Source organism: Sceloporus occidentalis, unplaced genomic scaffold (assembly GCF_023333645.1).
Source record: "Sceloporus occidentalis isolate IW3139 unplaced genomic scaffold, rSceOcc1.0.p SCAF_80, whole genome shotgun sequence".
NCBI classification, from domain to species: Eukaryota; Metazoa; Chordata; class Lepidosauria; order Squamata; family Phrynosomatidae; genus Sceloporus; species Sceloporus occidentalis.
Window position 1 is genome coordinate 4,658,959 of NW_028317060.1, and position 27,734 is coordinate 4,686,692.

Here is a 27,734-nt window from a genome sequence, read left to right on the forward strand (position 1 = left end):
GTTCTTATGCTCACGTGTCCATTGTAGGCACTTTGGGCAGGGAACAGGGGTCAGCATGAGCACCCTTGACTGGTCTGTGGCTACTCAGCCCCATACACAACAAACTGCAATGCACTGTGTGTTCTGACACATTTTTATCAGAACCAGCATTAACTCTTAGCAATTTGAGCAACAGTAGCTTGTCTGTTGGACTTGACCATATGGGCCAGCTTTCGCACCCTCATGTGCATCAGTCAGCCTTGTCCACCCATGACCCTGTTGTAGGTTCACTGATTTTCCTTCCTTGGACCACTCGTACTGACCACTGCACACCGGGAACATCACAGAAGCGCTGCAGTTTTGGAGATGTTCTGACCCAGTTGTCTACCCATCACAATTTGGCCCTTATCAAAGTCGCTCAGATCCATACACTTTCCCATTTTTCCTGCTTTTAGCACATCAACTTTGAAGACGAAATGTTGACTTGCTGCCTAATATTTCCCACCCACTGACAGGTGCCATGATAACACGATTATCAGTGTTATTCTCTTCACCTGTCAGTGGTCAGAATGTTATTGATGATCTGTGTGTGTGTGCGCGTGTATATATATATATATATATATATATATATATATATATATATATATATATATATATATATATATATATATATATAATAAACCTTGTAAAATGTTTACTGTGCAGTGCTTCTAAGACCGACTGAGTTAAGTAAATAGTACCAAGAAACAGGTACCATAATGGGGTTCAATGTAAGCTTATTTCATATTGCCAATGCATTTATTAATGTGCACCTTATAATGGACCTTCACTAAATTGTAAATTAGATTTTCATTTCCAACTGCATCCAAGTATAAGGCTGCAGGCTTACTGCCAGAGGCAGCAATACAGTATTTTTTTCATTACATAAAATAGGTCACTGCACCTGCCAACTACAGCTCTGAGCAGAATATTACTGTTTTAACTTAAGTGTGTCTATGTACCAATGCCTAAATTCATAAATACCTGCGCTTTACAAATGAATAAACTGGACATAACGGAGAAATGTAAATCTCCGCATTTACGAGTTCTATGCACTACAAAAATGTAGGTTATACATGTATAAGAAGGTGCACACGTTATTGCTTAAATATGTAAATACAATAGTGTGGGTATGTATTTACATTATATTTATATTAATAGAGGAATAAGACTGTAATTTTGTCATTTTTCGGTATCCATGGCATATTCAGTGCACCACAGCAAGTGAGCAAGTGTGTGTGTACTTAACCCCTTAGTTCCCCTATAGACGTACCGGGACGTCCAAAAAACGTCCACTAAGAAACCCCTATGGACGTCCTGGTACGTCCAGCCCTTCGTGCAGCGTCAGGGACACATCCCTGCCGCTGCACGGGAGACCAGGCTGTCGTTTGACAGCCTGGACTCCCCACTGACAGCAGAAGCCGGCTTTGCCGGCTTTCTGCTGTTCAATCGCCTGTAACAGCTTCCGGCATGAAAGCCGGTAAGCTGTTACACTGTAAACTGCCCGATCGCGCAGTTGCAAACGCGCAATCGGGCATTCCCTTCCGGGTTGCGTCACTGCTGACGTAACCCGGAAGGTCATCGGAGGACAGGATATCCTCTGCGGGGATATCCTGCCCTCCGATGAGGCACAGAGACGCTACGATCTCTATGCAGGTCTGTTAGGACCTGCATAGAGATCACAGTGTGTTCGGTGCAGGGGGATCGCGGGGAGGGGAGTGAGAAACCATCTCTTTCACTCCCCCTCCTGTCATGTAACAGAAAAGCTGAAAAAATAAAACGGTTAGTGATTTAAAAATAATTAAATAAATCATTAAAAGAATTATATAAATAATACTAAAAAAAATTATAGTGTGAGCTGTGATGTCACTGTGACATCACTGGCATGTTCAGGAGGTCCCTAGGAGGACCTCTTACCATTACTGTGTAAAAAAAAAATATATATAAAAAAATACAAAAATCCCATTGCCCTAGCATAACATCTAGCCAGTATAACCCTTCTGCCCCCGTTCACAACCCCCAAACCCGTTAAGCCATAGGCATAAAAATTATACAAAATTGTCCACCTAATAGTATGCTCCCTGGTGCTGGGAAAGTCTGGAAAATCTATATAAATTAGGTATTTCTGAAATCAGGACACCTGAATTGATAAACTTGGGGGGGGATTTTCCATCACTTTACCTAATTTTGTGAGGATTCAGAGGGAAAATTTAAAAAAAAAATTAGTTTATTTTTCTAATCTTCGCTAGTTTTTACTAAATTTCTCATTCTAAATTTTCAGCCAATCATCCAACTATGGTATCAAACGAAAGCTCTATCTCTCCTTGAAAAAATAATATATAGTTTACATGGGTACACTATTCACAGGAACAGAGAATAATCGCTAAACCGACATACCCCAAAAATGGCCAAATTGCTCTGGGCTTTGAGGTACCAAAAACCCCTGGGATTGAAGGTGTTAATATATAAATAGGAGATCTAGTAAGTTATACTAATGAAAATGTCAGCCAAATATACAGTACTACAACATTACCCATAAAAATGTACACCATGAACATCTGCATGATCCTGCAGCTCAATTAGATGAACAGTCTAAAGGCTATAATTATACCCAAAATGAAAATTGCATGTTACAATCATACCCAGGAGCAAGTAAATTCAACATTCAGGGTACAAATTGAAAAACTGATTGCTAACTGCTCAAATGAACTGAACGTTTAGCATGCATATCTCCCAATCACAGCTAGGTATTCATGTCTAAATCGCCGACAGTCTGATATAAGAGAGAAAAGAAAGGTGCCTAGCCGGAATTACAACAGGTTATTGACACAGCAGAAGCTTGTTACAGACAAATGTGGTAAAATAATTAATTTGAGCACTTTTAAGACTACCGATGTTTAAATTGAGGTCCCTTTATCCTTATATTTTGGAAAAGATATTTTAATTTTGAAAAACAAATACATGCGTGTTGTCAAGTACCGGAATGAAAGTAAAGATATAACATTGGATAAGAAGCCTTTCCTATGGAGGAGACGGTGAATGTGGTGTGGGCACCTGGTGGTAAATTCCTTTAAACGTGTTGTGTGGATTACAGATTAGGTTTCTTATAGTCTGAAGTATTTAGGTATTTTAATCTTTCTAATACTCTTAAAATCACACTGAAAAGCCTGGCAGAACTTGCCTTCTTCTGATTTCAATGCAGCTTTTTTGCAGTCCCAGTGCAAAACCCAGGACAACTATTTGGTGGTTGATCTGGGAGCAGAATCTCAAACTGAGGATTTCCACAGGTCATGGAATCAAGCTCATAATCTCTTTCTACATGTCCCGAGAGACAAATAAGACACCGGCCACAAACAGGTTTCATTTACCCAAAATAATTTTTAATTGCAGTTGCACAGGTATTTGCCATAATAACTTTACCCATAAGCTTTTGAGATCCAGCGTTAAAACTCTCCAACATATGCTAATGCGAAGAGTTTATCAAAAAGGAAAAAAAAGGTTCTTATCAGAATTAACTTTTATGGGATTTATTCTCCAAAATATGAGCTTGGAGCTTAGTTGCTGCTTCACCTTGCTGACTTTGTTATGCTGAGGGGTCCCCAGCAAGACTGCAATAGGGGGATGTCTTGGGTAATGCATGTTTCAATTGGTAAGGTATGCTTTAGAAAATCATCATCATTAATATAAAAAGCATTTTCTCATCTCTACTATAGTGCTATCCCTCCATATCAGCGATGTTATTGGCCTATTAGCAATCCAACGAAGAACAACGATGAAGCTTTGCTCTGATTATTATCAGCACATAAATCTAAACATACTTAAGAAAAGTTATGCAAACCTACCCTATAAATATCAAAGTAAAGCCTTCCTAGGGGGTTATAGAATAACCTCCGTATTAACGTTAATTAAATCTTACAGCACAGAGAAGAATCATGAAGATGAAAGGAATGGCAAAGAAGGAATAAAGACAACCATTTTTTACCTTGTGCTAGTCGTTCCAGTCGTTTTCCATGCTCTGGAGGTATTGCATACCTAAGTGACAATGAAACAAATGAGAAATAAAGGAATTAGGGAAATATCTTATTTCAGGACATCATTTGTTTACAATGTTACACTTAGACATACTCTTCCACAGCTGTAGTTAATGTTGATTACTTCTTTCACCATTCAAGCTAAAGATGAGGCCATTCGAGGATGATATTTTGGTTGCCTTGGCAAACCTTGAGGAATGTCCTCCACGGTTAATGAAAATCCTGAAGAGAATTCGGACGTGTCTCATATCATAAAACCAACCAAGCAAAGACACAAATCTTACCAGTAGGAAAGATGGAGAACTACTTGGCATCAGCAAACAGACAACATATTTTTGACTGGAGGCAGGAGAGAATAGATTGCCTGGGCGCAAACCTCACCAATAATACAATTACAAACGGCGATCGATTAAGCAGGAAATAAATTCATGGTCCAAGCTATTCCTTTCCTAGACAGGCCCCACATCAGCTATAAAACTGAATTTGCCCCCAAAATATATCTATAGCTACAAACCAACTAGAGCTGTCAAAAGCTGGAGGGGCTGGGCATAACAGTGCTTCAGATGTATTATAAAAGGTGCAATTATGTTTTAGACTACTATGCTATATTCAGCTCTTTGATCAGATGCCTGGATTGATATGGAAGACTCATTAAAATGTATATATATTCTGTATATATATTCTTCCTAGACATTCATATATCTTGTTAGGGCTGCAACAACTGCAAAATTGATAATCAAACAATTTTCATTATCGATAAGTTGAATCGATTTTCACGATTATAGGACAACGTTTTTTTCAGAAAAACATACCCCTTGTTTTATAATCAGATCTCAAATAGAGGTTTTACTATAAGACTAAGATCCAGATCCCTCGCAGCGCTGCAGGGGTCCAGGATGCTCCTTTCTGGCAGCCGGTGGACGACTGTGCAATGCAAACAACCTCCGCTACTGCCGGCACAGGCATCACAGGCCCGGAAGTGCCGGCAGCAGCAGTGGAAGTTGTCTGCGCACATCGCACAGACCTTGACCGACTGCCACTACTACACACCAAGGAATCTGAAGCACGGGGAGAAGTCTAGGGAAGCGCTGGTAAGTCGGGGGAGGTTATGAGTGGCATATAGGGGGTTAAAAGGAATATCGGGGAGGCAGTGTGGCATATGGGGGGTTAAAAGGAATACCAGGGAGGTAGAGTGGCATATAGGGGGTTAAAAGGCATACCTGGGAGGCAGAGTGGCATATAGGGGGTACAAGGCATATCTGGCAGCAGTGTGGCATATAGGGGTATAAGACATTTCTGGGGGGCAGATGTGCACAATAGGGCTGAAACTAATCGATAAAATCGATAATTAAAATCATTGACAACGATTTTCATTATCGATTAGTCGAATCGATTTTTATCGATTATAAAAGAGGTTTTTTCAGAGCAAATGCTCTGAAAAACTCCTCTCCTTATATAATCCGACCTCAAACAGAGGTCTGCGCATCGCGCAGACCCCCACCGACTGACAGAGAATCGAGGTCTCCTGCAGAGGATCATCCTCTCTGTCAACTGGTGGGGGTCTGCATTGCACAGACAGCCTCCGTTACTGCCCTTCACTTACGCTGAGGCTTCTATGAAGCTGCAGTGAAAGTGCCTGTCAGCAACGGAGGTTCACAAAATACCAGGGAGTCGGGAGAGAGGCAGAGTGGTGTATGGGAGGGGGAGGAGGCAAAGTGGTGTATGGGAGGGGGGGAGGAGGCAAAGTGGTGTATGGGAGGGGGGGAGGAGCCAGAGTGGTGTATGGGAGGGGGAGCAGCCAGAGTGGTGTATGCGAGGGGGAGGAGCCAGAGTGGTGTATGGGAGGGGGAGGAGCCAGAGTGGTGTATGGGAGGGGGGAGGAGGCAGAGTGGAGTATGGGAGGGGGGAGGAGGCAGAGTGGAGTATGGGAGGGGGGGGAGGCAGAGTGGTGTATGGGAAGGGGGAGGAGGCAGAGTGGTGTATGGGTGAGTTATAGTGGTGTATGGGGGGTATAATGAATTTCAGGGTAGCAGAGTGGTGTATGGGGGTGTAATGAATTTTAGGGAGGCAGAATGGCATATCTGGGGGAGTTAGAGTGGTGTATAGGGGGTATAATGAATTTCAGAGTGGCATATCTGGGGGAGGCAGAGTGGTGAATCAGGGAGTATAATGAATTTCAGGGTGGTGCAGGGCATTTATGGGGGGCGGAATGGCATATCAGGGTGCACAGTGGCATATAGGGAGGTATAAGGCATAAATGGGGGCGAGTGGCATATTGGAAGTTATAAGGCATATAGGGGTATAAGGCATATCGATATTAGGCATATCAGGGGGGTATAAGACATATCTGGAGGTAAAAGGAATATCAGGGGGCTCAGTTGCATATCACTGGCATATAAGGAGTATAAGGCATATCGGGGGCACAGTGGAATCTCTGGCATATAGGAGGTATAAGGCATATATGGGGGCAGAGTGGCAAGTTGGGGGTCAGATGTGCATAACTGGGGGTAGTTTGGTAAATAAAAGAAAATATAAACAAGGCTTTTTTCTCATAGTTTTTATTAAGTATGAAAAATAGTTAACATATGAATTATTCTTTACTAATAACTTTGTATTAAAACCTAGTTTGAGAAACACTGTGTTTGGGTTCTTGTAGCTTTTATTATTATGTCAGTAAAATAAGAAGGTGAATAGAGAGAGAGAGAGAGGCCATTACAATAAAGAGATGAAAGTGTAAATTGTAAGTTTTTTATTATTTTAAATAAAAAAAATTGCATTTTTTTTATCCGATTAATCGAAAAAAATAATCGGCCAACTAATCGATTATTAAAATAATGGTTAGTTGCAGCCCTAGTGCACAACTGGGGGCAGGTAGGCAAATAAAAGGAAATAAAAACAAAATGCATTTTTCTCAATCAAATAAAAAAATTTGAATATTTACTAGTAAAACTTTTTTTCTTATAGGGTAGTCTTATATTCAGGCTTTTTCGTTTTTTCCTGAATATTCAACTTTTGGGGGGTGGTCTTATAATCAAGCAAATACGGTATTTTGTGAACTCCTTACAACGGACCTACCTAAAGACCTACCCTCATTTGAACTCCTATGCTCAGCAACTGACAAGCCCAACATCTTAAAAAAAAATAAAAAAAAATAAAGTAGAACCCTAATATGCGGCGCTATGGTAGAAGAATATGTAAACATTCTAATTACGTCTGAATACATCATGACACAGAAATGCTCCATAAGAAGCAAAATCCAGAAGACAAATTTGCTAACGAGATGGTATAGGGTTCCAGCAGATTTCAAGCTTATTTTCACTAACAACGGTGAAGGATCCTAGAGGTGACAGATCATACATTTGGTGTTTATGCCCTAAATTGAAAGATTTCGGCAACAGTCACTAGAGTAATTCAAACGATTGTAGACCCAAACTTTATGGTACATACAGCTCTGGGGACTCCACAAAAGGAAGTTTGCTTCATAGCTTGGACAGGACACTTGAGATCTGATCTCCATAAGACCCTCCTAACATAATCAGGACAAGCTAGAACCTCTATTTTGGTAGACCTCGGCCAACTTGCCTCAATAACTTCTACACCTTTCACAATGCTCTTTTTCCGCCTTTATTTCCTGCATTTAAATTTGGATGTTTATGCTACTGAAATGTTTCCCGATGTGGATGATCTGAAACGTATAAGACACATATCCCATGCATACCACACAGACGTCAGACTAACAGTTGTCAGCATGTGACGACTCTTTACCTTTCTCGTGAAAAACAAATAAGCATTGCATTTAAAAAAAAAAAAAAATTGATAACACCAGAGGGCAGCACTGAGTTGGGCCTCATAAGCATATCAGAAGCAGCAGACTAACTCTGGTGAACATATTAAGTGTTCAAAAATGAGAGACTTTTTGGGAGGCCAGTCTATACTACTATATTTTCTCAGACATTATCAGTTAATTTGTTATATATATATACATATATATATATATATATATATATATATATATATATATATAGTAGTTTTTTTCTTCTTAGATTTGGAATAGCAGCAATACACCGCCACATCCACACAGACGAGTCCTTAAGAGTACAATCCTCCACCAGTTTTCTTTATTAAGCAATTACCTCTGTAATCTCATGACCTGCAAACCTAAACATACAGAAAGCTCTAACTAATCTATACATTAAAACATACACATACAGTTTCTGGGAAAATTGACAGAATACAAAATGTAGGGTCATATGAACTACAATCTGCTCACAGTAAACGCCCTGCTATAGTATATAATATAGTATAGACGAATGACAAATGTATATGGAAACTTCACACACACACACACATTGAACTGCATAAGTGCAAGACGTGTGGCTACTGTAATGTATTATTTCATCCATATGTACGACTTCCCCAGACACCCCTAACAGCGCATTTACAATGCCATTCTAAAAGGACCCCCCACTGTTCAGGACACCTTTGTGTCTTGTCCACATCAGTACACTATTGGATGTGAGTGGGGACAGACATTGATCCATGGTATTGAGTCGCTCAGAAACGGTTAACTTTTCTTGGAAAAACTACACATTAAAACTCTATGTACATGTAATGTTCCGTTCAGGGCCGGCCCAGGGCAAAATGCCGCCTGGGGCGAATTTTAAAATGCCGTCCCCCCCCCCTTATCTACCCTTCCTCTCCCTCCGTCCCCACCCTTTGTACTTACCTTTCAGCAGTCCTGCGGCGAGTCTCCCTGTTCGGTCTCGGTGCCGGCTATGAGGAAATCTTCCGGCACTCAGCATTACAAGCCGGCACCGAGACCGAACAGGAAGACTCGCCGCAGAGGAGAGAGGGGCGCCGAGCGGGTACTGACAGCTTGGTAAGCGAAAACCACTCGGCGCCCCTTTCTCTCTCTTTCGCTTTAAAAAAAAAAGGGCTTGGGGTGGCAAAGTGCCGCCCCTTCAAAAGTGCAGCCTGGAGCGGTTGCCCCACTCGGCTGCATTGTCGGGCCGGCCCTGGTTCCATTAAAAGATGCCTTATAGCGCATACTAGGGATAGTTTTGATGATAACTTTGCAATGTCATCATTCAGTAAGTAGCGCACAGCCCATACAACACATAAATGATTTGTTCATGCATGGTAATTATTTCCTATAGAACCATTTACAAAGGTTCACATCGTCAACTATTTGCTTCTGCGTGCCTCACTCTTGCTGTGGATTTTATTCCAGTATTTATGCTAGATGTAAATCGGCAATTGTATTTGTGTATTCCGACATATATAAATAGATTGCTAGATATTGACCTAACGGCACATGTCACATCACAAAATGTGTTCCCTCAGCAGGCAGGACGCACAGTACCATCCAGAGTCATTTCGAAATAATTTTACCCTTGAATAAAATCAAAGATTTGCCTACAAGAATGTTTTTTCAAGCGTGCGTACATCAGTTACATTTTTCAGATGGGAAATCAATAGATTGAACACGCTGTTGATGCAGAATGCAGTCCAAGTGAGGAAATTTCAGGAGGATTTGACGCCTGTCTTGTGCGGCGCAGATGGAGGAACAGGCAATAGCAAAAGGCAACGTAAAGGGGGGACAAAAAGAGCTTTCCGCCAGGCCAAACTTTACAAAGTAAATGTGAAGGCAGCAGCCCAGAAATAAGCAAGCAGTTGTTGCTCATCGATGCAGACAATGCACGAGCCAATGCCAAAGATTAGGTTTTAGCCTCGTCTCACTGAAGCATTGATTGCATGATGACTGCAGTCTAGGACGAGGAACACAATGGCAATTCCTCTAAGGTTTTAACCAATAAATCTCTCGCTCACGTCCGCACTTTAACGTTAACTTTTAAAGGCTTGTTAGAAACCTCACTGAAAATGTATCACCGCCGTGTTTGAAAGTAGCGAGAGGCCATGTGTATACTGGTACAAATACACTGCATAATATTCAGTAACGCATCTCTGCAGTCAACAAGCAGTTTCAATTGCTTTATATCATCAACAGCTTAACAAGAAAAAATACACAGAGAAAATATTAGATGTCTAATTATTACGTATTACGCCCTATAAACAACTGTTTTTTTCCCATTATTCGTCTTTCTTTTAAGATAACTAAAGCAACAACTTAGCTGTACAGTTGCCCTATAAATTTGTTTTTTTTCAAGTTTCATTTTACTTTTACAATAGTTGTCTTTGATGTGAATTTCTCTTAATAAATTCAGCTGAATAAGGAAGTGTCAGGCAGGTCCATTCTCAAGATTGCCGCATAAGAACCTCAGATTGTTTATGTAGTAAAGCAGTAAAACGCTTTTCCTTCCCAATAGGCAAATACTGCCAGGGAAAACTGACCATCCCTCGCTGAGCAAAAAAGCAGCTGGTTCATTAACATGCAACCGCTGCTTCTGCCCACAGCTGTCACCTGCTCCGGAGCAAAAGGAGGAGAGAGAGACAAGGTCTGCAAAAAACCTATAAAAGGCAACTCTAGAAATCTGCAAGAAAGCTCAGAAAAACAAAACCAGCAAAATAAATATTATGGACTAAACGCATTTTACATGTTATACACTGAAATGGATAGCAGAAGATGTGTGTATTAAATCAAAGAATCACATTTTTTATTAGTTAGAATGCAAAACTATAAAACAGGTACATTTTTATAGATACGGTATTGGAAAACATTCAGATTTACCCATTGCTACACCTCTCTACACACCTCAATAACAATCAGTAAGTTACACAAGTTCTTCATCTGGTATATATTAATTATCGCTGATGGCTAGGGTAATGCGATACCAACCACAGCCAACAGAGGAAGACAAAGCTTTGAAGGGCCTTCAGACACCACTCACCCACATATTATAATAGTAACAGATGCATTCACATTTTTTTTATGAATTTCACAAAAAAAAAAAAAAAAAAAAAAGATAGTTCTTCTTGAAATAATCAATTGTGTTCAAGACATTAATTCCACAAAGCAAATACCAGTAATGGTGTATAATATCTTACCAAGACTTAGGCTCCCCAAAATGGAGGTAGTTGATACTGTAGAGATCCATGTCTTCTGTATGCCATGCAAATGTTGTCTTCCACATACCAAAGTAGAGGTAAGGAGTGTTGACGCCTTCAATTGAGATTCCGCATTCCTCTCCTACAATATCTAGGATGGTATTGAGGCGGGAAATGTTCCATTCATTAATATGCTAGATCAAAAAAAAAAAAAAAAAAGACATAACAAGGAATAAGTGTGTCTGACGCCATCAACCGGGAATTACGATGGGTGCTCTCTGGTGTGGACATAAATTGGGTTATTATTTTGCTTATTTTTAACTCTGAACACAGTAACATAGTCTTATTTAATGTACTACACTGCAAAAAAAAAACAACAAAAAACAGTTGATTTGACGTCATTACTTTTTTTTGGAGGCAAACTAAACTTGCAAAAGTGTCTACACAAAGAGCCTGGGAATCCCATTTGTGAGACAAAAATGCAATGTGTGCGAAACCAGTGTTGGACAAGAGAGATGTAGTTAGCTTTGAACATATAAGAATACAGTCATGAAATGCTTGATGTTGTATGCCATGACATTTATCACACAATACTGTACCTACTCCCTGAACTTTGCAAAATCAAAGTAGATTTCTTATCTTTAAAATAACAATTTGAAGCTAACAACGCAAAAATATCAGAGGTAACAATTCAAGTATTCACTCTCTCTACATTTGTCTTACATAAAATATCTATTTGCCGTCATGTATTATTTATTGGATTTATTAAGCATTGCTGTGCAATGGTTAAATCAGACATAACAAGTAGTGCACCAATTTGGAGAGCCCTGCTCAAAGAAACTTACAATCTAAAAGGAAGTATGTGTATTACACGAGAGATAAAAGTGCAAATGTCTACAATAGACCACCCACACAAGTGTATCTAGCAACCAAACACTGGACCTAAGAACCCACTAACAGCAAGAGCGAGACCAGGATTAGTGAGGTAAAGGTAGATGGGAGAAGATGAGACTAGACTAGAGGAGTCTCTGATAAGCCAATGCACACCATTGTAAGTCATAGGGGTAGGCCTTGAGCTTGTATACATGCATGAGATGTAGAAATCTGAACAAATGGACTAGGTAGGTGTGTATTTAAACATAAGTGAAGAGAAGTAGGTAGGAGAAGTGCTATAAATAGCGTTGAAGAAGTTTAAAGTGGATTCAAGAATTGTATGACATCCACTTAAAAAGGCAATGCAGTTACTGACACGATTAAGGATGAGGAAGAGAGATTGGGATAAGGAAAGGTAGATAGAGGCAAGTGTCACCAGCATACAGGTGCTCCTGTAAAACAAAAGGAAAAATTATTTTGCCAATGGAGGTAGTGTAAAGTACGAATGGAAGGAGAGCTAGAAGCGAGGCTTGAGGTACAACAATCGAGAAGCAAAATGGAAAAGTAACTGGAAAGGAGATACTGAAGATGCAACCAGAGAGGTATGAAGTGCAAGCCTGTTGTCAGTAGAGTGTTGAAAAGGGAGAGATTGAAGATGGTAGGGACAAGACAGTACAAGGCATTATGAGGGTGTATGATGAGTATGATGAGGGTGGATAGGATTAAATGGAAAGGAAAAAGATATGAGCAGAAAACTCATGTCAGTCAGTGGAAAGAACAGCTTCTAAGTTTCTAAAATTGTTATCTTAAAAGTAGGCTGCAAAGTCAGAGACTGTAAAGCTAGTGGAAAAGGTAGATGAGACCGAGAAATAGGGAACTGAAAGAACCAAAGGGTTGTTTATGGTTATGAGATAAGGAAGGTGAAGTAGGTTTACTTAGCCAGGGTTAGGGCACAGCAACAAGAACATAGCATTAATAGATAGTGTAGTTAGTAAAATGGTATGTGGAAGTCACCAAAGATGAGAGAAACATCAGAACAGTGGAAGTGCAGGAGCCGTGCCAAGAAGTGATCAAGAAAGATATTAACAGGATGCACAATCAGAGGTCTGAACAGCTAGACAGCATTAACCTCAAAAGAACAAAGTAAAAAAGTAAGGGATGTAGGGACAATAGACTGTAAAGATGGGTAAAATTTGAAGCCTACACCACTACCCTTTCATAACAGCCCTGTAAAGATACCTAGAAACAAAATGAGATAGACTTACCAAACATTTCTTCCAGCAATACTTTAAATATTTTTATAGCTCTCTTTTCCTTCCAGTATGTCTTAGTTTGTGTTCATGTTATTGTCAATTTTAACGTTATTGGTCGTTTTATAATCCCCCAGTATGTAATAGGAATATATGATGTGCTAACACACATAAATAAAACATAACTTAGGAACATGCTCTTATATAATACAGATAAGGCCTCTATCAGTAATGTTGTGACCCAGTGTATACTGCCAAACTCTTTTTTTTAGGTTCCTGTTTCCTTTTCTGGAATGGATGACTGTTCATCATTAGCATAAAGAGGGAAAGCAGGAAGTGAATGTAAGCACATCAAAACAAAACTTTATGGCAGATAAGAGTCTTTGGCACCACTAGTGTGCCTGTTAGTGCCCCAGTACCTGCTGAAAGGACAGACATCTCCTCCGTGCTTAAGTGCTCTTACCCTTATTAAGCTCTACCACTTTTGCAGAGATTGTAGTTTCACCTTCTCAGCGATAACATTTTTTCTTAAAAAACTTAAACGTTTGCCTTTCTATGTGAAGATTATTACCTTTAGTATTAGCATTTTTGCTTTGTAATATACCTTCCATCTGTAACGCCTACATAAATATTTCCATAGTCACATATTTACACAAAACTCTTGAGATCCATAAGCGATTCCTGATCTACTCTTATTCTCTAAACATGCATCATTTTGTATCCCTCCTTTGGTCTCTCGCTATACGTCCTGCCTGCACCTCCCACTGCTTTATAACGTTGCCTGTCTACCTTTAAGTTTTAGAACTAATTAACAGTCCCTATCCCCTCTTGTTTCAGACAGTACAGCATCATTAATATTTTATATGCCTACAGATTTGTACCTCCTATTATTTAAACATTAATTGATATTAAATTGTAGCTGCCACACTCTGTAGTTGTATATCTAAAAGATTGGGATTTCACTACAGCAAAATATAACAAGAAGTTAGTAAGCTCATCACAAATATGGCCTGGCTGTCAATAGATAAGGGGAGATTGGCATCCTTCAGACACGGTTTGGAGACGGGAATAATTCTGAAGGATCATCGTGCTTGTATATACTACCGAGCCTTTACATCTGGTGAATGCGGCACTTGCTGTAAGTCTAAATATCTAAGTGTATATCAAAGAACCCAATATTTGGGGGGTTATTGTCAAAATTAAAACAGAGGGAGTTACAGTGTTTTCTTAGGCAGGCCTAAAGGGTAGGTAGATATAAATGAAATTGTATTACTGTTGATTTAAAGATGAAAATAAAAACAGAGGCGGTGGCAACCAAAGGGACAAAAAATTTACAAAATCACAGTTTTTAAGCATACTGGAATGTTTTAGTATATAGAGCTGGTGCAATCATTGTTTTATTTATATACAGTAAGACTAACAGTGAAGACCACTGCTGACCAAAAAGGCTCATCTCACATTTGTCAAAAAGCATCTTGATGACCTCCCAAGACATCTGGGATAATATTCCGTGGACAGATGAGTCAAAAGAGAAACGTTGTATAAGGCATGGGCCCCGTTACATCTGGCGTAAAGCACACACAACATTCCACACAATCAGATCATACCAATGGCCAAACACGATTGTGGTAGTGTGACAGTCTGTGGTTGCTTTGCTGCTTCAGGTTTCCTTCAATTATGGCAAGTCACACCCAGTCTTGCCATAATTGAAGGACCTCTGAATTTTCCCCTCTACCAGAAAATCTTGAAGGAGAATATCTGGCCATCAGTTTGTGACCTAAAACTCAAGTTTGTTTATGCTGCAGGACAATGATCCAAAGCACACAAGCAAGTCCACCATTGAATGGCTCAAAAGAAACAAAATGATGTTTTTTTGGAAAATGGTTTTGTGTGTTGCATGTAGCACAATATATAACTATTTGTAATCTGTTTTCTTTATGTAAACTGACTGCACCATCTCTGGAAAGTTGTAGCAAGTACAGTACATGTTGTACTTAGGGCCATCATGTGCACATAAGACTGTGTGCTTCACGAGTACAACATATGCCAGAGAATTCATCTGAAAACAGCTAACCATGCCAAAGACAGACCAGTAACACTAGTGAACACGTCTGCTTTGTGAGGATCACTGACTGCCTTAGGTAGCACGACAACAGGACTTAAGCTGATCTATGCCTTCCAACAAAGAAAGTGCTCTAACTCCCATCCGTGATTGCTTGTTTGTGGCTTGTGCATTTAGGGTTAGATAAATGTTTGGAAAATTAGAGCGCTCCAAAATAGGTATTGCAGGAAAGTGGCATTTATTATGCAAATTCAAATTTTTCATTAAATATGTCTGATTTAACAAACAAAAAAGGGAGGGGAAGCACAAAACAAAATTAACACTGGGAAGCCTCCCTCGGGTCTTCATATTCCGACAAATAACATTTTCTATGTTTTGAGAACTGTGCAAGACCACCACCTTGTGGATGATATGTTATGAATCTAGTTAAATTATACTATGGTAATGACAGCGAGCATAAAATCACAAAATTAAAAGAAAATGCTACATCTTTGCATGTATTGTTTATTTAGTTCACCAACATTGTCTGTTAGATTTTGCCTTGTGATCATATATACTAGCATGCTGATAAGTGCATTGGGGTATAGTGACCTACCGGTATTTACAGAGAAAGAAGTTCTAGTTACAGAAAAGTTAAGACTCACATAACCTCGTTTTAATGTAATGCAGGCTAAGGACTTTGGAAGCTGCCACTAAAGACATGTTTTTATGCATCACAGGCATGAGCAAAGTATTAATGTGTTCACAGATAAATGATTACCACTTTACACACGTGCAATGAAATGTTTTCATGTAGATGCATAGGTTAACATATTTGCATAGTACAGTGAAGGTTAACAAAACACAACTTGGTGATAGCAGTGGCTGTGTTTGAGCGGTGGGATAAACTATTTGGGTTAGGTGTGGGTGCTCACAGCTCACAGGGCTCACATTTAGACTCTACAGTCTTCAAAGCTACTTCTGTGCGACTTACTTCATCATAGAGGCTTCCATTGATATCAGCTCCATATATTGGTGCCACAAATGTTAAATTTTTCCAGTATTTTCGTTCCAGATCTTCATAGTCCATGTACCTCGGGGAACAATACCTGATGGAGTATTCAAAGTGAGCAGAAATAATACCCCATCCAATAACTGCAGATTATAGCATTTAATACAGTTGACAATTCTTCAAATGAAAAAGAAAAATATCTGCCTTGAAAAATAAAACCAATCTTTGTAAACCAAAACTTTTGTATCACATGACAAACTGTAATTTATGTCAAGTAAATTTAAAATATATTAAACACAAATACCAGCTGGTAAAAATGTTCAAACCACTTCTACCCTGCCATTATTAAAAAAAAAAAAAAATCAGTGAATGGAGGCAATTAAACACAGTGATATGACTCATTCTGTGGTCTCATGTATTTATTATTACCGTAAGCTCTATCAGACACAGACTTTTCTAATGAAGTTATACCTACTGTTCCCTGAACAAAATGCAGACTGTACTCACATGACTTCACTTATTGTGCTGTAAACTGTAAAGCACCAAGTACAACTTTTAGTGCTTAATAAGTAAGGTTACCTACCAAGATGTATCTTTTGAAATTTGTTGTTACCATATATACGGGCAGATAAGCCGTTCCTTGAAATTTCAACCAAAATACCATGAAAAATGGGTTAAACACTTTTTTTTTTTTTCAAGTCTCCGTTTAATAAAAGATCAGGTATACAACAATGTGTTACATCCGAGAACATACCAAAAAGCACATGTAAAGTACAGAGGCACAATGCACTACAAAATGAATCACGATGAAACAATGGTCAGTAGGCATACGATACATTATTACACAGGGCGATAACCATGCGTAACAGAGAGCATCATGACACTTAACGCAAGGTAGAAGTACATGAGAGTACAGAGTGCGGAACAGAGGTGCACAACAATCAGTGTATACAATAGGAGAGTGGTGTCCAACAAAGACCCCCTCGACACTGTTCCAAAACACAATGCATGTGACAAGAAGGTACGTATGGAAGCACACGGATATGTCAGTGCACGGAGAGAGAGGTAACATAAAAAAAACCATCAAAATCATGAACACAACATAAAATTCAGATGGCGCGTGTCGCTACTACCACACAACACAGAGGTACTGGAGATGCAATCGAAGGGCACAGAAGGAGAACAACACCCAGGAACGGGAAGGATGAGCCGCATAAGTGAACCTAGGGGAGGCAAACCCGTGCCGACCAAAGGGCACCTCAGGTGGACTTTAAAAGGGCAGGAAAGCACGGGGAAGAGTTGAGCGCCTTCCACCAGAACCAACGCCTGTTGTACAAACATTCCTTGCCCCTGGAAGCCCACACCAACTCCTCCATGCAGGCAATAAAGTTCATCCTACTGACCCCAGCCTGGATCGGCGGAGTGTCACGGCATCTCCAAAAACGGGGAATGACAGCTTTGGCCGCACTCAATATATGGTACGTCTATAAACAGCGACCAGGAGCGATGTATGGTGCAAGAGAGCCGCCTCAGGGGTCAGCACATAGTTAGGGTCATTAACTTCCGGAATCACCTCCTCCACAAGCTTCCAAAAGGGGGCAACCAAGGGACAAGTCCACCAGATATGTAAAATAGTGCCAGGGCCAGTCTCGCACCTCCCGCAACGGTCCGGGACATCTGGGAGGAATTGATGTAAAGCATGTGGGGTGCGATACCACCGAATCAATAATTTGTAGGAGGTTTCCTGGATTCTACTTGAGATAGCGCCCTTATGGACCAACTGAATAATCTTACCCCATACCTCATCCCCGGAAAGAGCCGGGAAATCCCGTTCCCAAAGTGCCAGGAAATACGGCTTAGGGGAGCACTCGAGAGTAAGGACGATGGAGTACAGCGTGGAAACCAGGTGGTGAGGTTCAGACTTAGAGGTACACAGGCGTTCAAATTCCGTCAGAGGTCTGCGGTAACCCACCAGGCATGGTAAAGAAGCAATAAAGTGGCGCATTTGGGCATAAAAGGTGTCTTGCGGGCGTGGCCTAGACGCCCCTAACAGAGACTGTAGGGGTTTAACAGAGTCTAGGTCAGAAACATGATAAAGGCGCAAGATACGGGAACGCAGTGGAGAAAACGGCCTTGTCCTGCCCGTTCTGTAGCCAGGGGCAAAGGCAGGGTTGTCAGAGATGGGGAAGAGAGGGCTAGGGGAGGACGTCAAAAAACCTTTAGACATGTACTTCCGAAGAACACGCATAGTCTGGGAAATGGTGGAATGTTTAAGGTGCGCGGTGGGCCGGTCGGGGGTGGGTAACCACGGCTAAGAGTGTATGGGTTGCGGGAGCGCGTCCTCCTCCAGTGCCACCCACTGCTTATGAGCCCTAATAGTCCACTCAACCACTCGACGCAGATGAGCCGCATGGTAATACAAAATGTACTTCAAAAAAACTCGGTGGCATTGCTTAAAATAATCTCTGGGAATAAAAATTGGTAGGGCGTGAAAGAGGTACAGGAACCGAGGCAAGATGTTCATCTTAACCACGGCAACCCTTAAGAACCACGACACGTGCGGGAAGGCCCACTTATACAGGTCCTGAGAGACACGCTGTAGGATGGGGACAAAATTCAGGGAGAATAGCAGGGAAAGATCCGCAGGGAGTTGGAGGCCCAAAAATCGAAGGGACGAGTCGCACCATTTAATGGGAAACCTAGAGCCCAACTCCCGCTTAGTAGAGTCCGCCAGGTGAACCCCCAATATCTCCAACTTACCCAAGTTAATCTTGTAGTTAGAAAATGCTTGGTACGTCTCCAGTTCCTGGAGGAAATGGGGGAGGGACGTAAGGGGAGCAGACAAGATCCCCAACATATCGTCCGCGAATAAGGCCAGTTTATGCTCCACCCCCGAAACCAACATCCCGGAGATACCAGGATTGGCTCTAATGGCATTGGCCAAAGGCTACATGCTAAGCGCGAAAAGAAGAGGGGAGAGTGGGCACCCCTGACGAGTACCATTGGCCAGGAGAAACGGGTCCGAGAGAAAGCCATTTATCTTGATTCTGGCAGAGGGGTTAACCAGGCCCAGGCTGCGCAACACTTGGAACAGATAGGGCCACGAGACCCTATCGAACGCCTTCTCAACGTCCGTGGAGACCAGAGCCAGCGGGATGTTAAGGCGCCCAGCCCGGTCAAGAACGTCAAGCACTCTAGTGGTATTATCCCTCGCCTCCCGCCCCGGGACAAAGCCAACCTGGTCCAGGTGGATGAGCGACGGGACAAGGGGCCCCAAACGGGTAGCAAAAATCTTAGCCAATAATTTTATGTCAGTGTTGAGCAATGAGATGGGACGGTAGCTTTCGCAAAGGTCAGCCGCCTTGCCCGGCTTCAGTATAACAGTAATATGGGCAGTGTTGGTATGTGGGTCAAAGTGGTCCCCTTTAGCCATGCCATTAAACAAGGTAACCAAGTGGGGAGCTAAACTGGCAACAAACTGTTTGTAATATGCTTTCTTAAGTCCGTCAGGACCAGGGCTCTTGCCATTGGGGAGAGATTTAATGGCCGCCACCACCTCAGCAAGGTCAATCAGGGCATCCAAAAGCGCAGCATCCGACGGGTAGGCAGGGAGTCCCGAAAGGAAGGTGCCAAGCCCGGAGCAGGAGGAAGGTTGTACAGGGAGGCATAATAATCGCGGAAGCAGGCTGCTATGTCAGGAGTGGAGTGGTGGGTGGTACCGGGGCGATCCCGGACCTTCGGTATAAAGGACTGAGCCCTCTTAGCACGGAGAGCCCTAGCAAACAATCTACCCGCCTTGTCCCCCGATTGTGACTACGGGTTAAGAGATAAAGTCTCCTAGACTGACTATCCACCAGGGACGCCAATCTCTCCCGCAGAGAAACCAACTGGACCAGGAGGGTGTGGTCTAAGGTAAGCTTATGCGTATTTTCCAAACGAGCGATCTCATTAGCAAGACGCATGATTTCACCCAAGCGGATACACTTAACGGTAGCCCCCATTTGGATCAGGCGCCCCCGTATCACCGACTTATGGACCTCCCAGACAGTGGAAAAGGGCAAGTGGGCAGAAACATTCTCCGAAAAATATTGTTTGAGATCCTTATCAATTATTTGAATATGGGCAGGCGTAGAAAGCAAGGACTCATTAAGCCTCCAACACCAGGAGCGGGGAGGGAGACACCTAAAAGAGAGAGTGACATGGACCGGGGCGTGATCACCTATAGTGATGGGGCCCACACTGGAGGAGGACAGCATAGGTAAATGATAGTGAGACACGAAAATAGAATCTATTCTTGTATAGCGAGAATGTAAAGGGGAGAAATACGTATAATCCCTGGTAGAGGGATGTTGAACCCGCCACGTGTCCGCTAGCTGCATGGCGTGGAGGGCCCTTTTAACCCTAGCGATACGTGAAAAGGAGATGCAAGACCGTCCCGAGGAGCTGTCCAGTCGCGGGTCCATCGTCATGTTAAAGTCACCACCCAATAAGGAAATCCCTTCCTGAAAGTCAGCCAATTTGTGGAGGGCTGAAACCAGAAACCGCGTTTGGTCACGATCGGGAGCATAAACACAGGCCAGAGTGACCATTTGGGTGGCAACAAAACCTTTTATGAAGAGGCATCTACCCTCCTGATCCCTCCAGGTGTCCACATGCTGAAAAGGCAAAGATTTATGGAGTAATATAGCGACCCCTTTAGTTTTGGAATCTGGGGAGCTAAACGTGTAGAGGAGAGGAAAGTGTTTAGAATATAATTTGGGTTCCCTCCTGGCCCTGAAGTGGGTCTCCTGGATGAAGGCGACCTTAGATTTAGCAGACTGTAAGAAATGAATTAGTTGAGAACGCCGTTCCGGCTTATTGAGGCCCCGAACGTTAAGGGTAGTAAATCTCACTTTATTCGATTGCATGAGTGCGACACCTAGAGAGGCAGGAGGGAAGCGGGCAAGGGACACGCCAGCAAAACAATAAAAAGCATACAGATATAAACATAAGAACCATAAATCATAACAGATCCTGGGCAAGCCACAGGGCAGGCACCAGAGAGGAGAGTGCCTAGCAACAGGAGAGCCATGTCATCCAAACAGTGGACAAAACCAAAAACCTGGGACACAAGGAACCAGGATTGTCAGCTCAGGGAGCAGAGACAGCACAGACAACAAGAAAAAATAACCAATTACAAACAAAGAAAATAAAGAAATTATAGCAGGCACCGTGGCCCACTGCATACCATAAATATGACATGTGAGGAAAGGAACCAAAACGGCGCATAAATAGGCTTATGAATGGGGAGAAAACATATAAGTGTGTAGATGTGTGTGAGATAACCAAGGGACCAGGGATCGTGGAATGCGCAATCGCGCGCAACAGGTAAGACACCCAACTCGCCACCCAGGTGAGTGCTGCACAGGAAAAAGGGAAACCATGACAGGAGCCGGTAGCAAAAAGAAAGGAGAAGGCAAAGGCTTCCCGACCGCCATGGCTAGAAAGAAAAACGACTCCCGAAGGAGGAGAAGGGTTGTAACAGAAAAGGAAAGCAGAGTACGAGCGCACAAAAGCGCAAAAGTGGGTGAGCGTGTGTGAGGCAAACAAAGAGCCGGGGACCATGACATCTTCTGGCACACTCAACTGATATGACTCACAGCTCGCCACCCTGGTAAGGGCTGCATAGGAAAGAGGAAACCATGACAGAAGTCGGTAGCAGAAAGAAGAGAAAAGGAAAAGGCTTCCCGACCGTCATGGCTAGGCAAGAAAAAGACTCCCGAAGGAGGAGAAAGGGTGCAACAGAGACTGAAAGCTCAAGAAGGGCTAACAGAAGTGCGGAAGTGCAAAGAGTCCTCCAAGACGATGGGGAGCGGCGATGCGCAGCCCGAGACCATTCCTCGAAGCGAAGCCGGGAGACGAGAGAAGGTCGCGAAAAGGAGTCCAGGGGAGCAAGAGAAAAAGGCACCACAGCAGCAGCGGCCTAGGAAAAAGTCCTGCAGAAAACACCGAGGTAGGCTTATGGTGTAAACATGGAGAGTGTCATTCCGGCCTGGATTTACGGCACCTCTGGGGTTTGGCAGTCCAGTCACGCGAGGAATCACTCAGTTTAGGTGGGAGAGGGAAAGAAAATTCCCAATCAGGAATAGGTATAGCCGGGAGGCCCAGCTTCTCAAGTAGGTCCGGTACATCCTCAGCTCGACGGACAATAAAGCGGTCCGGTCCCTTGCGAACCATCAGGTCCGGCAAATTTTGAAAGAAGGACTTCACAGAGGTAGGTAGCGGTCGACCCTTCGACTGAGAAGGCTTAGGGGTAGCGATAGCCTTCGAATGTTTCCCCATTTTCATTAAAAAAAACGCCGTTTGGAGCTTATTAATGCAGTGGGTCAGCGGAGCTAGCAAGTCAAGCGTCCATTTTGGTTGGCTGTCAAACCACGCCAGATAACTTGAAAATTTAAACACACACACACACACACTACTCATCCTGTAAAGCCCCAGCCTGTCAACACTATAACTTCGAGGTCACACAAAATTACGTGACTCCACTCAAACCGGACTCAATTTTTTAGGAGTATTTTTTAACCTAAAATGCTCGGGCTTATCAGTGAGTATATATATATATGGTAACTTATTTTCCTTGAAGAGGATTTATTCACCTTATTGAAAACAAAAATGTCCTTTTCTTATGCACTAAAAAACAGAAGGTGGTCAAAACCAACATACTTATCACTGTTGGCCAAACGTCTAAACTCCTTTACAGTCATTGGCTTTTTCTGAATGTTGTACTGAGTGAAGAGACCAGATTGGCCAGTGACCATTTGCTGAATTGGAGCAGGGATCACCAGATCATCGATGTCGTCATAATGTGTCTTGGGCTTCCACCCCTTTGGTGGTATGACCTTGAAACCAAAAACAAAAATAGAAAAAATCTATTATAACATGCATTGTTATGACAATAACAAAAACATAGTGCACATTTGATTACAGTATGTTTTGGTGAAATGAATAGGCTAAATACACGAATAAGGGGAGATAACTGTAGGGAAATCAGTTAGATGGGGAAAAAAAGTAGAGAGAGAGAGAGAGAGAGAGAGAGAGAGGGGGGGGGGGGGGAGAGAAAGGGTACACTACAATGCAATACCATGAAAAGGTGGCAGATCAAATTAGGAAAGAGGTGAAAGAAAATTGTTTGTCAGGTTCACAGTTTTCAGATTATAAGATCTGAGTTTTTAGACCCTGGAACCATTGGAAACTCTACTACCTTAAAGCCCAAGCTGCTCTAAAATAAACCCAAAGAGTAAACATCCATCTCTGGAGCTTAAACAATAATGAAAATGAAACTCAACATAGTCACTTGCAAACAAAGACTCAAGTAAACCTGAGTAGAACAACAATGGAACCATCTATGAGCCTCTGGTTTGCTATTTCATAACTTTTTTTTTTTTTTATTAATCGCCAACAAATTATGCAACGCTGTACAATTTAAGTGGGGCAGTTAACACATATCACAAATATACATTAATACATACAGACAAGTCAGGAGAAAAGAACGCTGCCTGTGAGCTGCCATGTAGCCTTATGGTACTTTTATATATATTTAACAAAAAAAAAACCGTAAAAGTGAATATTCAGTATCTACAATCTACCTTCTAAATAGTGTCATAAGGCATGGGAAACCTCCTTAACAGGTAAGTTGTTTTTTGGGGGTGGGTAAATAAGAGTAAAGTGCTTACTAAATACTTTTTATGGTATTCATTGCTGGTGTTTGCGAAAGTAGACTATATGTTAATGTTATCATTTTCTACACACCTACTAACTAATCAGAACACGCATTTTTTTTTTTTTTTAATGATACTATCTTTATAGTTAAAGAGACAGTCTAGTCTCCCAAGCAGCCCCACCCCAGAGGAACGCATATTAAAATGTGAAAGTACTTTAATATTTAACACCTCTGTGATAATGGCTGATTTTATTTTTGATACCCTTGGTAACAATGGCTGTCATTTCTGCAGTGTTTAGCTGTAATTTTCTTCTCTCTCATTTACACGTTATATATTGCTTTTTTCAGGACAAGAGGGGATTTCATTAGATGTCATAATTTTGATTGTATCATATTTTACTATGACGTTTACTAGTGAAATCTTTTACTCATCTATAAAAGCTAATAAAAAAAATCTGCTAAATAAATTCTACTATTTGTTTAGAAATACCCAATTTTTTATGGTTTTTTTTTTTTTTTTTGCAAGTTATAAGGCAATAATTACAAGTAGTGTTTTTTTTTTTTTAAATGCCAGTATTTTAACTTTTTCCATGCACTCATTTTACCACCAGTCTTTGTCAAACTTTGCGGTAGTAATTATTTTGTGGTTTTTTCCCGACACACATCTAACTTCATGTATGAATGTACAGCCCCTGGTATATGTCACTGTAAAACAGCATCCCAATATGTGTTCAGCAACAAAGATACCACCCAGACATAGGTTTGTCAGGTTGTTTGGGGTGTAATAGGCCACATTTGGGGCATGCGCAATTCAGTTTTTCAACTTGGAATTTTGACATGTTGAAAATTCTGCCCCATGTCCTATTTGGGACATCTTTGAAGCCGGCCAATTCAGTTTACTCCATCAAACCATATATGTTTGAAAACCAGACACCACAGGGTATTTTAAATGCCGGTATTTCAACCCTTTCCATGCACTCATTTTACCACCAGCCTTTTTCAAAATTTGTGGTGGTATTTTTTGTGGGTCCCCACACACACACACATTGTACTTCAAGTAAGAATTTACCGCTCCTGGTATATGTCACTGTCAAACAACACCCCAATATGTGTTCAGCAAGATCTCTTGATTACAGTGACACCACCCACTCATGGGTTTGTTAGGTTATCTGGGAGGTATGCATTTATTGGAATTTGGACATCTTGTCAGTCTGTGCCCATGTCCTATTTTTGGGACATCATAGAACCCGGCCAATTGGATTTACCCCATTAAATCATACATTATTTAAAATCAGTCATCGCATGAGCATTTAACATGCCAGTATTTTAACTCTTTCCATGTGAGGATTTTAGTGAAGATATAGAGCTTTCCAGGCACTAATTTTACCACCAGCCTTTGTCAAAAATTGTGGTGGTGTTTTTTTTGTGTGGGTTTCCGCGCACATTGTACTTCAGGTATGAATTTACCGCTCTTGGTATATGTCACCGTCAACAACCCCAATATGTATACAAACACAAAAACTGTCTGCGCTTCTCACCCTAATAAAGTTGGCAACAAATATATAAACATAACATAAATGAGAGGTTTTGGTTATATGAATTGGCCAAAGCATAATTAAGCTCACCCGCCATGTCAAGGCACACTCTCAATAGGGTGAGAACCTACTCTCACCTCCTACATAGTGGGCACACAAAGCAGTTTATACTGCTACCAAAACCTTATTAATGTGTTGGGGGAGGTGCCTAAAACGAAACAATGTAAAACCACAGAATTGTTTACCTTTGCCAATCCAGAGCGGTGAGCACCTTTAGACTCCATGAACACTAAATATTTGTTAAAGTCTCTGAATTCTTCCATGGTCGGCCTGAAGGTCATTATTTTGCAGGCAGGATTCTGGCCATCAGAATCTACTGTTGCCATTTTGGATGGTGTGGACCTCCCTGTAAAACAGCAATGGGTAATATTCAGTGAGTTATGGAATATTCTAGGATCGTTTGAGATATAAACATGCTAAAGCTTAAAGCAGAGCATATGCAGCAGGAAAGTCATTACTGCAACTGTTCAACTTAGATCCAGATTGGAAGGTATTAAAGCTTTCTGATGAGGTATGAGTATTGTCTTAAATACCTTCCACAATGATTTTATCAGAATGCGAGCTAATCTAATTATGATTTGTGAATAGTTATGTTTAGAAGCTGAAAAGCTTAGCGACTAGAACCATGGGCATTTCAACCCAAATGTGGCACAGTTACCAGAAAGTACACACATTTTACACTTGTTGAAAATCATATAAGAGAATTCAATGAGACGCCAGGAAAACACTCTCCTTTATTTCACTGCCACTGAGTGTATATGTGTGTAAATGTGTTAAAGCGCGTGCTAGTTTACACATATTTGTAGAACAAGTGTGTATACATGTGTGAGTGTGTGTAAGTTACAAGAGGGGGGCAAAAGGGGCCACATGGTTTTGCCTGCCCCCTCGGGCAAAAGATGCCAGCTCTCCACTGGTTCTGCTGCAGCTCTAGAGTTGCAACTTCTCCATAAGTTAGGTATCTTTTTTTTTTTTTTTAAAGAATATTATCCACTTAAGGACACAGGCAGTAATTCCTTTGCAAGACCAGCATTTGAAGCCGAGGACAAAACATTAAGTCACTGATTGTGGCTAACTGCAGCTACAATCAGTGGCAGGCCTGCTGCTTCTGGGTGCCCGGAGACCCAGGCAGATCAGCAGCTGTCAATTTTCCATGCATGTGACTGCTCGACTGTGAGGCAGAGAACACTGTTACAGTAAGTTTAAATGCATTTATTTAAACAAATGGGGTTTTTTTTGCTGCCTAATTACTCTATAATAGAGATATTAGCAATCTTTGTGCATGTGCACATTTTGTGTTTTTTGTTACTCTGGAGGTTTGAAGAGACCTAGATAGTGTTTAAAGTTTGCAATCCATTATACGTCAGTAATCCAAAAAAGGTACCATCTTTACCAAATTTGCTTTCTCTATGGCTGACATGGTACAACCTTACACTCCTAATGTGATACAGGAGTAATAATCAACTGAATTAAATCTCTATTTTTTCCTCCCCTTTTTCCACAGTACTGACCACAAAGATGGTTATAGAATGTTTAACCCCTTCGTGACAAAGGCTGATTTTACTTTTTGTACCCTTCGTGACAATGGCCGTTTTAACATTTCTGCGCTGCTCGTGTTTAGCTGTAATTTTCTTCTTTCCCGTTTACTGAACCCACACATATTAGATATTGTTTTTTTCAGGACAAGAAGGGCTTTCTTTAGATGACATTGTTTTGATTGTATCATATTATTTACTATTAAAAAAAGTATAAAATATGGTGAAAAATTTAGAAAAAAATGACTGTTTCTAACTTTTAGTTGAAAAATCTTTTACTCATCTATAAAAGGTAATGAAAAAAAGTGCTAAATAGATTCTACTATTTGTCCTGAGTTCAGAAATACCCAATGTTTTTATTTTTTTTTTTGCTTTTTTCTACACATTATGGGGCAAAAAGTACAGGTAGCGTTTTGCTATTTCAAAGCCATTTTTTCCAAATCTGGTAATTCTTCCCCCCATGTGCCATTTCGGGTATCTTTGAAGCCGGCGAATACAATTTACCCCATCAAGTCATATATTTTTGAAAACTAGACAGCCCAGGGTATTCCAAATGCTCTTATTTTAACCCTTTCCAAGCACAAATTCTACCATCAGCCTTTGTCAAACTTTATGGTAGTCATTTTTTTTGCATTTGTTTTTTCACACACATTTTACTTTAGGTATGAATTAACAGGT

The 27,734-nt window shown here is 41.2% G+C and overlaps 1 protein-coding gene across 1 annotated transcript in view; it reads right to left on the reverse strand.

Moving 5' to 3' along the window:
• LOC149285346 (lysine-specific demethylase 4C-like) overlaps positions 1-25,850 on the reverse strand; it is a 178,208-nt gene extending 152,358 nt beyond the window's left edge. Inside the window, exons 1-5 of the mRNA XM_089495504.1 lie at positions 25,710-25,850; positions 22,933-23,108; positions 16,213-16,327; positions 11,055-11,248; positions 4,001-4,050 (exon numbers count right to left, since the gene is read on the reverse strand). Of these exons, the coding sequence (XP_089351630.1) occupies positions 4,001-4,050; positions 11,055-11,248; positions 16,213-16,327; positions 22,933-23,108; positions 25,710-25,850 (676 nt within the window). The remainder of the gene's footprint in view (positions 1-4,000; positions 4,051-11,054; positions 11,249-16,212; positions 16,328-22,932; positions 23,109-25,709) is intronic.
• Between the last annotated feature and the right edge of the window lie 1,884 nt (positions 25,851-27,734).